The 14,260-nt window shown below is 37.9% G+C and overlaps 1 protein-coding gene across 5 annotated transcripts in view; it reads right to left on the bottom strand.

The window, feature by feature from the left end:
- Positions 1-1,487: 1,487 nt before the first annotated feature.
- CLEC16A (C-type lectin domain containing 16A) overlaps positions 1,488-14,260 on the bottom strand; it is a 57,606-nt gene continuing 44,833 nt past the window's right edge. For 3 of the 5 annotated variants that reach the window (XM_058849530.1, XM_058849527.1, XM_058849533.1), the window contains one exon: positions 1,488-5,077. In XM_058849530.1, the coding sequence (XP_058705513.1) occupies positions 4,737-5,077 (341 nt within the window). In that variant the 3' untranslated portion in view covers positions 1,488-4,736. Of the gene's footprint in view, positions 5,078-8,469; positions 9,105-14,260 lie in introns of those variants that run through there. The other 2 variants (XM_058849534.1, XM_058849531.1) reach the window with 2 other exon arrangements.

Here is a 14,260-nt window from a genome sequence, read left to right as displayed (position 1 = left end):
TATTGCCAAGTTCCATTTACAAAGAAAGGTCTATTCTTTGTTCTTGTCCAGGTTTTCAACAGCCATGACAAATTATCAATGCCAGCAAATACAGACTCAAAATCCTGGATTTCAGAAACTTACACTGATATTTTCTAATTCCACTCCCTTCTCAGATCCTTCATTACACTGTTCTTTAAATTAACATAAGATATCACATTTACTCCAAATGCCTAACATAACTTACATTAAATAATTAATACTTATTGCCTGTAGAAAGACATTTCAGAATTTTATTCACACCATGTTTGGGCTTTTTTCCATGTAAACGTAAGTGCATGTTCAGGACTTTTTTTTTCTCAAATGAACTACATTTCAGACACCTTTACTGAAATATATTTCATAGGAGGACAGTCCATGTTCATTAAATGATTTTTGTAGTGCTTAAATCCCAGGTACATTCATTCTTCTAGAAAAATACATTTCTCCCTCTTCGCACTGAAAACAATCAAACTTACAAAACAGCTAAAAATGAAGGAAAAAGTCTGCAACAAAAATATCAACACAGCTATTTACAAGTGGAGATGCCTAAAGTTATGTTTTAAAGTTTAAAATGCTTCCAGAGGGTTTATTAAGTTGTGACAATGTATATTCAGTGCTGTTCCTGGCAAAACAAAGCTCGTAGACATTGTAATAGTCTATAAATTTGCACACTTGAATCTATTCTCAATCTTCAAAAAAATTATCTTCGTGTACATTGTAAATACTTCTGCCACAATTAGTCCGTAAATACACCCAAACACTAACCCTCAGATCTTCTCATACATACTGAAGTGCAGATTGCAATTTCTCTGTGTCTTAAACTCACTTTAGTATGAATATCCATAACCAAAAGTAATGGGAAACAATAAAAAAAAAAATCTCATGAATCTTCAGATTATCATCTTGAAAGAATCCTGTGAACTAGTCTGGACCTTAACTTTTGTTACTAGTATTTGTAGTCATTACCTGCTTAAGCCATTTTTAGTTACTTTTAAAATAAATGCACTCCACACATTTATTTATGCTAACAAGACAGTCCCAACAATGACAAGTTTTTCCTTTTCATATTAAGAACCAATGAATTCAAGTTAGCAAAACAACCAGCTACCACCATAGTGCACATTTATTAGACAACCAAAATTTAGCTTTACATTTATAATACATTAATAAACACAAAATATATATTTTATAACACCTTGCAAAAGAAATAAAATCTGAGCAACGTGCAAATCTAAAAATGTTGGGAGATCAAAATAGGGAAAATTCTGTACAAATGTAATATAAAAATATGTTTCCATATGAAAGAACCCTCTTTTGAGACTCAGTCAAGAACTGCATCTCCTGTCTTTGTTGCTGCTCAAGTCCCGAGCAGCAGAAAAACCCCCCGAACACTACTCCCCTCCCAACCCCTAAAAACATCCCACCCTAGCAAGCCCTGCTTGGATCACACTCTGCTTTTCAGAGTTATTCTATTTTTCTAATTCATGCTTCAAATGTTGGGAAAGGTCAAGAGAAATACAGCAGGCAAGCACAGGAGAATTTCTCCAAAGATTGCGAGATAATAGAAGAGCAGTGCCCAGGTGAGTGACATCCTAGGGTAGGGGCAGTGGTGGTGAAGCAGGGACACACCAAAAAACTCTTTCAAGAAGGACAGTAGCAGTTAAGAAGAAAATTTTCAACATGTATTTAGATGGCTACATTAGGCTGTCTGAAAGAAGGAGACTAACTACCTTGGAGGCAAAAGGCCTTGATCTCTCTGCCCCCAGCTAATGTCTCTGCAGAGCTCCGATTCAACTACAAGACTGAAACCATTTATTCTCCCAGACAGCAGCTGCTTGCCTGGGCAATGCTCTTTTAAAAGTAAGTTTAACTTTAGCTGGTAAATGAAGACAAGAAGAGAATGTTTAGCTTGGGGGGGCGTTTCTGACTACTGCTCCCTGGTAGTCAGTGCCACTGGTCCTGAGGCTATTCTGGAGCTCCGTGTCCCCTGCAGTGGACAGATTACACCAGAGTGACAGCACCACGTGAGTGAAGTGTTTACTCTTAGGAAGTGGCTTCATCCTTACACAGTTTGACCTGTTTGTCTGATAGCTCACCTAGGTCTTCAAGCATAAAGTTTATTTTACTGCTAGTGAAATGACACAATTCCAGGGCAATTTCTGGACTGCTTGAAGAAACCACCCCAAGACACTTGCAGTAAGTGTGGAAATTACAGTCACTCACATCTTACTGCTTAATTAGGAAATGGCTGGAGCTGAGTCAGGGCAGGTTTAAACTGGATCTCAGAAAGAGGTTTTTCCCCCAGAGGAGGCTCAGGCAAACGAACAGCAGACCTATTCTTTTATTTCCCTAATAATAGTACCTATCTCAGTCATTTCCTGTGAAGCACTCACCAGACAAGCGATCATGAAATTTAAAAGCCACTCAAAAGTAATGAAAAAGCACAAAGCCACCCTTCTTTCCCTTTGCCCCATTTCTTGTGCAGTGCAGCTCAGGGGTGAGATTATGCATATGCATTGAAGAGACTCCTTGTGCATGGGTCTAATCTTGCTAGAACTGAATTTGAAACGAGATAAATAAAGATCAAGGTTTTCCAGTCTAAAATGGGTTTTATTTAAAGGAACTCAGCCTGCACAGTGGTATTTTGTGTAATCTAGGTCAAGAATTTAAGGTTAGTAACTAACATAAAATGCTTTCAAATTGAGTTATTTTTTATAATGGTCTTCAGAATATTACTGAAACTACAGTGTAATGCTGCAACATTTTAGAGAAAGTCTAGACTGCAATCAGTTCAGCTAATAAAAAATCATGTGGTCTTTGTGCCCAGATTGCTACTGATGTCTAGGCTTGTTCAGGTACATGCACATTAACTGCAACAGTGACTGCATCAGTGCAAATTCATCTTAAGCATGAGACAAAAAGACCCAAAAAGTAGGCTTTTATTTCAGTAATACCAGATTTTCACACAAAATCTACTGCAGTGCTGAGGACACCTAACTTGCAGTTCATTTAGAATTTGTGCCACTCTGGAATGGTCAGAGTATCAGTTAATTCAACTGGAGAGAAAGTAAAAGTCACAGAAAATTAGAAATCAAAACTGCACGAAAAAGTTAATAAGGGGGGAAAAAAATTACTGGCATTCAGTAGCAGACACCCCATATACCCAGTTGGAAAAGATCCAATTATTATATGAAGACAAAAAGTGAGAAAAGTGGTACCTGTGAATTAGTCGATTTCATATATATATATATAAAATATAAAACACTGAAAAATCACTTCAAGTATTCCCTACGACAGCCAGGAAGAGGTAAAATAAACAGCTGGGAAGTGGGTAAAAACTTTGCAAATTCAACTATTTGGTAAGAACTCAATGCCAGTGGAGACTGAATAAGGAAATAGATTGCAGTGGTGACTGAAATCAATTCCAAGTAAACAGCAGTCCTCCTTTGAGGAATTGCCAACAGTGTTATGAAGAGACCAGCAACAACAATCTACTCATTCTGCTATTCATTTAAATTCACTTACTTGGAAATTGATGAAAAATCTTAAATTCCTTTCATGTTAATTATGTATCAAATCAGCAGGGAACATTCCAAACTTTAATCAACATCTTTTCTGTCAATTTGGTGTCAGGATCTAGGAAGTAATGTTAACTCAGAACTTTTATGCAGCAATGCTATTTAACTGGGATACTATCCCTGAAAGGGAGAAAAAATTACATAATACCTTTTGAGATCAGACTTGTAAAGGAATTAGCAGTTGGATATGGTGACCTTCTTCCTACATGAATATGAAAAATCTGAAAAACCTCTTTAGAGTAAAACTGCTTCTGTCTGCTTCTTGAAGTTGTCTCAGTTGCAGGGATATCACCATTCCTCAGATGTGTAGCAATTTGACTGTCAGAAGTGAACAAACAAGCTATAGTAATATTTTAAAATATTTTACATTCCTCTCTAGGTGACTAAGCAAAGACTAAAGCAGTCTCAAAAAATCCCTTAATCTGAACAAGCATTGTATTTTAACTTTGAATCAAACCTTGAAATAAATATTTCATATGGAAAACATAATATTTAAGTCTGGAGTCCTACAAAGTCAATATTGAATGTGGCCAAGCCTGCTGGTATTGTGCAGACCTCCAAAAGATGAACAAGATCAGGATTAAAAACCAAAACCAACCAAAAAAACCAAACAAAACCCCCAAACCCTCCTCCACAAAAAAAACCCCAAACCAAACACCAAACTGAAAAAACATACCCTGACTCAAATGGAAGTTTTACCTCTGTCCTACAATATATAATTTTTTCTGGTCAATGGTACGTCTTTTGTTTCAGAGACGTAATAATGCAGTACCATGAAGCTGGGTATCCAAAAATCTCTTCACTTTGCCATTATACTGTAGACCTTTTAATTAATTAGTTCCTATTAGAAAGACAGTAGGGTCTCTGAAACACGTTCATGTTCTTGTATGACATTAACTGGTAGGAAAGAACCAGTTCAGGTTCAAAAGGTTGAGTTTTTTCTCTCTTCTCCAGTTCAGATATGCTGAGTATCCGATGTTGGGTCTAAAAGCTGCTGACATTCTCCGTCACCAGTTGGTCCCTTCGTGGGGACCTGAGGCCTCTCAAGCCTCCAGAAGTATCTGCACTCCCAGAGAAAAAGCAAATCACGATTTGGTTGCGCTTCCTTCACTATTTATTGGAGGCTGCATGGTGGCTTTAGTCGGAACATTCTTCCTCTACCTCTTTCACCTTGTCAGCTTCAACTTCAGACCGCAAAGAGGCCTGAGGGATGCAGCTGAATGTTCGAATGCTGTGCGGATCAACTGGTGGCACCAGTGTGAGCGACTCCACGCTCAGCGTGTCCGTGTTGTCATCTGTGATTAAGGATATTGTGGGCTGCTGTGCAGGAATCAGGCTGGGAGACAGGTTGGCTGTATCTATGTCACTGGTTTTTACAGCATTTTTGCTGGACTTTGAAACAGCTGAAAGAGTTTCATCAGTCAACATTGTCTGACTGGAACTGGCCATCAGAGGCTGCTCTGGAGCTGAAGCATCATCTGCAAAAAGAAGACACCAAGAACAATCAATAATCAAGTCAGTATGCACATTAAGCCTAACAAAGTACCATTATTCATTAGTGTTCAAGAATAACTGGGTGGAAAATGCAGTTCTGTGAAGAACTACGCTCACACATCCACATTTTAGTAACAAGAAATAAACCAGATTATTATAAAGGAATAACTTAAAATAGCAGCAGGATTCTGTTCAAATTAGGAACCAGACTATTACATACATTTAGTATTAGAATATGTAGCAATATTAGATATATTCTTAGACAGAGGAAGTAGAGGGAAAGAAAACCTCTCCAGTATTTAGTATGAACTAAAATGAACTGCTATCCCATATCAGGAAGATCTTTAGAAATAAAAGAAAAAATTGAAGAACCACTCTACCAGCCAGCTTTCCCAAAAGGTGGCCTGTTTCTTACAAAAATTTGGAAGCCATTCTCTCAATTCATCCTCCAGATTCACATTTAAGTGACACCTTAAGTGACACAGAAAGCAGAATTATGGCAGAAGGGGAAGGAGGATAATGTCTTTACTGCAAGTGCAAGGTGCTGCAGAAGAGGCCTGTTTTACACAGCCTTGTGAGACATGGGGGTTTTGTCCTCCTAAGCATGGAGCATCTAACACTGATAAAACTGAGAATAAGCATAAATGCTACAGAAAACAGATATGCTACTGCACCTTCCCACATTATGGAAAAAACCTCCAACATTAATAGCTATTTGTACTGTCCTTTCCTCCTAAAAATCCTAGTGAACTGTCAAGAAAGGTGTTCACTTGGCTCAGGATGGAGAGGGAATGGAGGGGATGAGGTGATACAGCCTTAGATGATCAAGTATGCCCAAAAAAGGCAAGTTTTTTTTCTTTTCAGACAATAATAATACAATTACTATTACTACAATAATAGACACCATTAAAATAACAGGTATCCAGCTTCAAGACAGACCAGTTTTAAAGCTTTTGTAAGAAACAGCATGTGTTCAAGTGTACAGGCATCTGCAGAAAAGCCTAAAAGGCAATGTAGTGAATACAGAAGCTAAGAATTAAGTTATGGTTTTAATACACAGTGACCTTAAAAATATTTCCGTTTCAATATGATTCCAATTAGTCCTAGAAAAGAACACAAAGCATGAACATAAGACAAAAAAAAAGATAGCAAAAAAGAAAAAAAAATAAAAACAAGTGGAGAATGGAATGGGTATTAGTAAAATATCAGTGGATAACACTAAAATTATTGATTTTTTTTTTTACCTTTATGGTAAGATAACCCAAACAATGGTGTATTCTCACTTCAGAAACCACTCACGTGTACTTTTTGCTGAATTTGTGGCTAAAGCTTCTTGCTTTGATAAAAAGAAGATTTATAGATGGTAAAAAAGTCTACTTTTAAATAAAGAAGACATCAGTGGTTATTTTTGAACTATAAGGACAAATTTAAAGTCACCCTACAGATTCTTTTAATCTGCCAAGAAGCTTTAGAGAGAATGTAGCAACTGATAATGGAAGAAATGATGCAAGAATCACATGGAAAATGAACTGCTAAAACAGTGAAATACAGGCTCATTTCTCTGAATTCCAAGCTAAACACTAACATCTCAGAATGCACAGACAGTGAGTTTCTGCTTTTTGACTCCATAAAATCTTAAAAGGATAGCAAATGTTCTTTGCCAAGATAATTTTTTAATCTTACTTATACTATAGCATGAATAGTCACCCAAATTCAGGATTCAGAAACCTGAGGCACTCTGGTAAGTGTGGTATTACCAATCGATGCACTCTGTTCAGAATGTTGTATACAGCACATTTCTATTGCAGTTCTATTTAACTTCTGAATCCACACATTATTTTTTAAATCATTCCTTTCCTCTCCCAATAGAATATCTATGTATTTCCTTAATAGTAGCATTTTCTGAAATAATGAAAAACATAATGAAAGACACATTCTTTTGTTATGCTGGACTGTCCCCAGATGCTTCTAGGTAGGTTCTAATCCTAAAGTGACTCCCTTCTTAATGCCACAAACAAGAAATATTTGAAAAATGTCTTCATAAAAAAAAAGTATCTGGAGTTAGCAAGTCTGAAAAAAAGTCTCAAAAAACATTAAGAAGAAAGATAAAAATATCAAAAACTGTAAGCAGAATATACTGTGCAGTATTTCAGTGGCAGCATTTGTAGAGAATACAAGATCAGCGCTCCCCTCTGCTTCCCTCCAGCTTTTATTTACTATTGCTAGAAGCCAGTCTCTCTCTCCTCTCAGGATGTCCTTAGTCACTGCCAGCCTCACTTCCATCACTCTGGCACTGAATTTCTGGAAACAGTGGCTGACTGCTATAACCCAAGGTGGCACTACTGCCAAAATGACCAGAAAGCAAATCCCAGCACACAAAGGGGTAGAGGAGGGAGAGCTCTGAATATTTGTCTAGAGCTCACAAGAATGTCTGTCTTTAAGCAGGTGCCAAGATAGGTACCAAGCTCTTACTTCTAATAAGTTTCATGTACCCAGCATGTTTACAGATTAATTTCTCTATTTTTTATCTGGAGCTTCCCTTTATGCTACATATAAAAATACTAACTGGCTTTCAAAAAACCCAAACTCCCAACACTTTGTTCCATTGACTTTTGGATAGAAAGAAAAAAAAAATGTAATTTTTCCTTGGATAAAACCACGAGTCACTGAGATATGCTCTGCTCTTAAATATCAAAAGGTTATCACCTAATACTAGAAAGCAGCATTTCTATTTCTCTCTCTCCAGCCTCCATATATTTAAGTGAGTGTGCTTTGGCACACAATATATGCTAGATCTGCAACAAAACCAGGGAGAGTGAAGTCAGTTTCTTAAAATGGTTCTGATCTTAACACGGAGTTCTAACAAACAGCCTTCCATACCTCCAAACTTACTTCACTTGTTGAACACAAGGTGTAATTTTGCAAGTTTTGGGGGTATTATTAGCTCTCTTTGGACGGGGAGCCTTCAACAGCATTACATCTTTTTCAGCAGTTCTTTAATGCTACCAAGATTATCATTACAGCAAAAAACCCAACTAAAACACTCAACTTGATATGTTAACTTATGTTAAGGGCGATTGTGAAAGAAGTTACAAAAGAACAGAAAAAGGGAAGAATGAAGACCACCCACAGAGAAGTGGCTTAAGATATACAGCAACATACTATGAAAGGATAACAAAAATACAAATTACAAGACAAGATGCAAAAAGTCACAAATTAAATCTATAAATATGAAAAAGGGTGTTTCTATAACATTAACAGAGTGAAATATCTTCATGCCATGAGAGTAACAAAAGCAAAGAAATTAATTAGATACAAGTTAAAACATTATATAACAAAGATCATCTGGAGCGTATTTCCATTTTTTTTTTGCATCTACTCTCCCTCCTCACCTCCTCAGGTGAGGACAATACAACAGTCCATAAAGTCATCTGCCAGAATCTGATGATCACAGAAAAACTAAGCTTGTGCCATCAGAGTCTAGGGACAGTCTTATGCTGAATGCCTGTCCATTTGACCTGTGCTATTAATAGATTTCTTGCTGCTGGCCAAGGTCCTGCATTACTGTCCATTCAGGAGCCTGTGCTTACTAAATTTCACTACAGCCAGAGCTGCCCTGTGCAAATGAAGACATTGCTGCTTTGAAGCTGGAGGCTTGATAGCACAATTTCCACCTTTGTCAAGAGTGCCCAGAGACAAGGGAGAAGCTGCAGACAAGGCTTTCAGAAACAGCTCATTGCTGCTTTACAGTTCTCCCAAAACAAAACATAGAGACATATTACGATGCTTTCTTCAGTTTCCTACCTCACTGTCATTGCTGTCAGCATGGAAAGCAAATATGTTCTATTGATTGTTATGGGCTTGTGAAGGCTTATGGAGGAACCTGCCTGAGTGGGTATTGCGGGAGTTTCTGCTGCAGCTGCTGCTGGAGGGCCTAAACCCAGTGTCCACCGTGACTGTCAGCCTCCGACAGACTAAACACCCGCCGGCGTCCTTTCCTGCCAGACCTTACTAGAGGGAAACACAGCCAGAAATCATACAGAGGCTTGAACAATGACACAGGGAAGGGAAACTGGAATGGAGACAAAGGATAAATGTTAGAGCAGTAACAAGAATAAGTGACAAGGACACAACCGTAACTGCTGGTATCTTGCATACAATTTGACACCACTCCAAGAGCCTTCTACATTTGGGAAATACTTCTGAAGCTGGAAGTATTCATTCTTTAGAAATAAATGAGTTTATATGAAGTTAATTTTTTACTTCCTATCTGAAAATGTTCATAGGTTTGGGCTACATCTGGCGATACCAAGAGCACTTACACCAAGGAGGGCTGGCAGGTATTTATTTGCATCACAAACTACTCACCTGCTTTAGAAATTTTGAAAGAAGTTATTTACCACAATTTCTGGTGACATAGAATTATTCTCCTTTCCCCTGGCCATGAATTATATGCGGTACAGTACTGTGCAGGTGACAACACTTCAGACTGCTCAGCCCTACTATTCTCATACCCAACAGTAGCATTTACATTTGGTTTATGATAAAGCCAAACAGGGTCTGAAAAGATAACAGCAGTTCAGATGATGATGCTTGGTGCATAGAAAGTTCCTAGAAAAGAAACTTTCTAAGAACAAAAGTACTTCCTCACCTAGTCAGAAAATTACTAGAGCATCATAGAACAGGAGGTCAAACCACATCTACATTACTGATTATAGAGGGAAGAGACAGAGATGGTTTCAATAGGAAGGCAGCACTGCTCTTATAAACTTTCCATGCTTGATTAATCACCCTCTCCTTGGAATGGAAATTTAATTTTACAGACTAGAATCCAGTATGTTCTCTGCAACAAGGGACAACAGTTCTTAGTACTTATTTTAGATCTTTTATCATCAATACCTGCCAGAAACATGAAATACAGCTGAAGTGGCATGGACCAGTGCCTTGTAAAGTCCTCATTATCTATTGCTCCGATGTAACCATTTTTTTAAGTACTGAAGCCAATTGCTTTTTAAGAGTTAAGACAGCTTAAAGAGTAATAAAATACAGCACAGATGACATGAACACATTCATAATTCTGGAAGATTGCTAACTTACTGTAAGAGAGCTTCTATATCTAATCCTTGGCATGTATGAAAATAAGCACTTTGAAGAAGTGCAGAGTTCCAGCAAGGGCAGCCAAGACATGACTGTATTCTAAGCTCTGAAACTTGATGACTAAAAGCTGCCTAACAAGAGAACATTTCCATCTTATGCATAGCAACATTTCAAAAGCACATGATAATAATAATAAAAAAATATAAATACAAAGAAAAAACCAACCTGATAGCAGCACTTGCAGAACCTGACACTGATTTTTCTGTCTTGCTAAGCATTCTGTTTTCTTTAAGGGATGATTTCTGCTTTCTGAACTTTAAAGAACAGTAATCTTGTAAAGCGCTAAGCCTAATCCCCCAACACCGCAAATGGGCAAGTTGCCAGCCTTTAAAATATCTGTGCCATAAAGCAGTGTGACAACTGCTAGGTAGGATAGCCAATAAACTTGGGAATCACAGCAGTTTATCTCGCTCATGACAAAGCAGTTGATGCAATACTGTGTGACTGTTTGATGCAAGTACAAGTGATAACAAGTGAATTATTTTTATCAAACGTTGAATTAACGTAACTTCTTCCTGTGACACATTTTTGAAAGTTCTTTTGCTGTTTAATCATCAATATACCCTCTATGTTGTAACATTTTCTCTTACCTAACATTCAACTTGTCATTATTTTGTTCTTCTATATCACTGTTTTATGTAAAAATTGGTGTCTATGTTCCAAATCTTATTTCCTGAAACAACTCTCTGAAGATTTACAAGTATCATCTCAAATATATCAAACTCTGACCAGTTTAAATCTGTCAACACACTGTAGCTTAGGACACTATCATCACAAGTTCACAGTATAAAAAGCTGTGTGTTTTAAGATGTTGTTGTAAAGGAAGATAGGTGAGGTAGTTTCCTTGAAATCCAGATAGGCATCTCCCCTTTAACTAGTCTGGCCTTCTTGTCTGAAGTTCCTGAGCAACGCAGGGTGCTCTTCATGCTCGACAACTTGAGCAGGTGCCAGAATCAACACAGAAGCAGGGAAGGAGGGGCAGAGTGCTCCTACAAGTTTGTGTGTGTGTTCAAAATGGAATGGGAAATGAGACCACCGTGACAGACTGCAGCAGCATTCAGATGCTACCTTGGGACATAAAACTGATCTTGGTAATTGCCTGCCACTCATCAGCAATTGGTTACCTCCTCCTCAAAGGAGCCACTTCACATCATGCAAGTCTCTTCTGCTTCACAGCAGTTTAGTTTCAACTGTCCTTAAGTGGTTAACCTAAGAGAAAATCACTGCTTTACACAGAAGTGGGTGAATTGTTTCCCTGGCTCAGCTGAGTGGTCACTATGACCTGATAAAACACAGACTGCGCTCATGGCACTGTCATCTACTTCAGCAGACCTTTGTTTATGCACAAGCCCACAGAACAGCTACCTGCACTTGCCAAACAGACACTCACTTTCATGCCACATTCCTGGCAAGTTTCCACTACAGATCACAACTACATGTAAGTACTACCAAAGGGAGAATATTCAAAGTCGCAGTAAACTGGTCAATCAGCTAATGCAGAGACTGATCCCAAGAATAAATGACACTGAGTATTGGCAAAAAGTGTCCACAGAGCTCCAGGGACTGGGGAAAACCCTTCCTACATTCATACCTCCTGAAAGACCTAGCTCCAGGGATTTCAGAATTCTCACTAGTCTATAATAAGGACCTTGAGACACCATCAGACACTCAGCCACAGGTTTTAAACCACTACTTGCTCATTACTGCCTGGAACTGCACTAAGCAGTTTGGTACAGACCAGGGTAGCAGCTTTGAAGAATTAAGCACATTTACTGCTTTAGTCTGATTTTAGGAATAGTTTCTGCGCATTAATGAGATTATTTTATAAATAAACAAAACTATAAGATATGTTGCAGCTATGCACCAAATACACTTAAAATACCAATAGCAACATATTAGTCTGAACTGATCACTCGTCCTTTGAATAGCCACATACATGGCAGGGATTCTTAGTCCTGAAGGTCAGAGCAAATATGGTCCAGCAAAATCCCCAAGCTAATGCATGCACCTCAGTACCAACTGTACATCGGAACACCTGCTCATGCACCTACAGTCACTCTCCTCCTCTTTGTAACTGCCCTCTGAACAGAACAAAATCCAGAAGCTGAGCTCAGAAGTCAGCAGCAAGTTCATGGAGGCTGCTGATTTGGGACTGAAGCAGCTAATGCCCATTGTCAGCTTCATTTCCTCTGACTTCGCTGAAGGTGACTGTGCACAGAAGCAGATCCTCACACCTACATTTGCTAAAGCATCACAAAAGAAATAAGAATCAAAGCACTCCCAAAGACAATTTTCCTGCACAACACATGGTATTTTGCACATACTTTATGATTAAGTCACAGTGAAGGTCAAGGTGGACAGTTCATGCTGTTAACTGGTAAAGTGCATACTGAAACCAGGCATTTCAAAATACTTTCCCCCCTGGTTTTGTTTTTTTTTCATTATTTTCATTTCTGGGGGTGAGGAGGGTAGGGAAGAGTTTGGGATTTATTGTTGTTTTTCTTTTTTTTGGAAGCCAGTGAGCACCTCCTGTCATCAAACTTTTAAAATGCAAGAAAAACAAACAGAATTTTATATTACACAAATACCAACATACCGTGTAAGTAGACTGTAATTTTGTTAACCAGAGTCTGTGATTATACTTCAATAATTCACTATCTTTTTATATTTGATGAGTAATTATGTGTTCTGCATCTATGCATTTTTTCATATAAACCAGATTATGTGTGCTTGAAAGACCTCTGAAATGAAGCATAGTCTTGCCTGATACTTGTGTGAACTAATATATTGCTTATACCTACAAAAATAATACAGATTCTTTATTTTCATCAGCTTTACCATGGTTTTCTCTTAGCTCCTATTGACAAGGATCTGTAGCTGCATTTCTCTTCTGACCACAGGGGATTCAAATACAGCAAAAGACACTGGTACATGAGCCTTCTTACACCGCTAAGGAGAAACATGTCATCAACTTCATGTTTTCTTATAGTGCCAGTTCAGCCTGAGAGTTTTGACTAATGACAATAGTTCTCTGTGCAATGACTACACATTACATGGGCCATGAAGTGACTGGGTAATAGCAATCACTTGCCAACAGAGAAAATAAAATTTTGAATAGATGGTATACAGAAGAACATTCCAATTTTATTCTGAAATCACACATATTGCAGGACTATTTTGACTATATGTTAGTCTCTCAAGGTAGTAGGTGCTTTTGAATCTAGAGTCTGGGTGCTACAATGCTTTACATTTTTATTGTTCCTTAACTTCATCAGCGGCCTTTTATCACTCTTTTCAGCAGTATTTCCTGCAGGGATACTCACTTTAAACATATAATGCACATTGATCTGCTGACACTGTTCAGTGAAACCTAAAAACACTCAATACCTAACAAAGGTTGCATCATTTCCTGTAGGACTACAATGAATTTCGATATAGATGGGCTTTCCAGATAAAGGCAAAGTAGCATGTCTTAGAAGGAGTAGTGAACAACACTCTCAAGGAGTGATCAACTTAGAAGTGACCATTAAAATGAGGGCTTGCTTGAAAAAGTCTTGAGAATCAAATTACCTCTACTGTTTTATAACCAAAATGAGGTGGAATAGGTCACTTCTAGCATGAAAGCATTTCAAGATGCAGCCTTTGGGATTTCCTGGTTTAGTCTCCAGCCTGAGGCTTTGCCTCACACGATTTGTACTCAGAACAGACACCATTACAAGATTCTCTATAACTACTACATAAAAAGGAGGAATAATACAACAAGAAGTTACAGTTTAAGCATACCCACTTAATATAAATGTCCTAAATATATGGACCAATGCAAACACAACCAACCTACATTTGTGAAAGTTACACTGTCAGTCTATTTCTATTGCAGCCTCCTCTGCACCAATGAAACAGCCTCCTGAAATGTCTAAGTGCTCGGCCACGAGAGTGTTATTGCAAAAACTTTACAATATTAACATCCTAAATAACTATTTTCAAATATTTTGTATTTAGCCCATTGTTAC

This window comes from Poecile atricapillus, chromosome 14 (assembly GCF_030490865.1).
Source record: "Poecile atricapillus isolate bPoeAtr1 chromosome 14, bPoeAtr1.hap1, whole genome shotgun sequence".
NCBI classification, from domain to species: domain Eukaryota; kingdom Metazoa; phylum Chordata; class Aves; order Passeriformes; family Paridae; genus Poecile; species Poecile atricapillus.
This window is presented reverse-complemented; position numbering and strand designations above follow the sequence as displayed.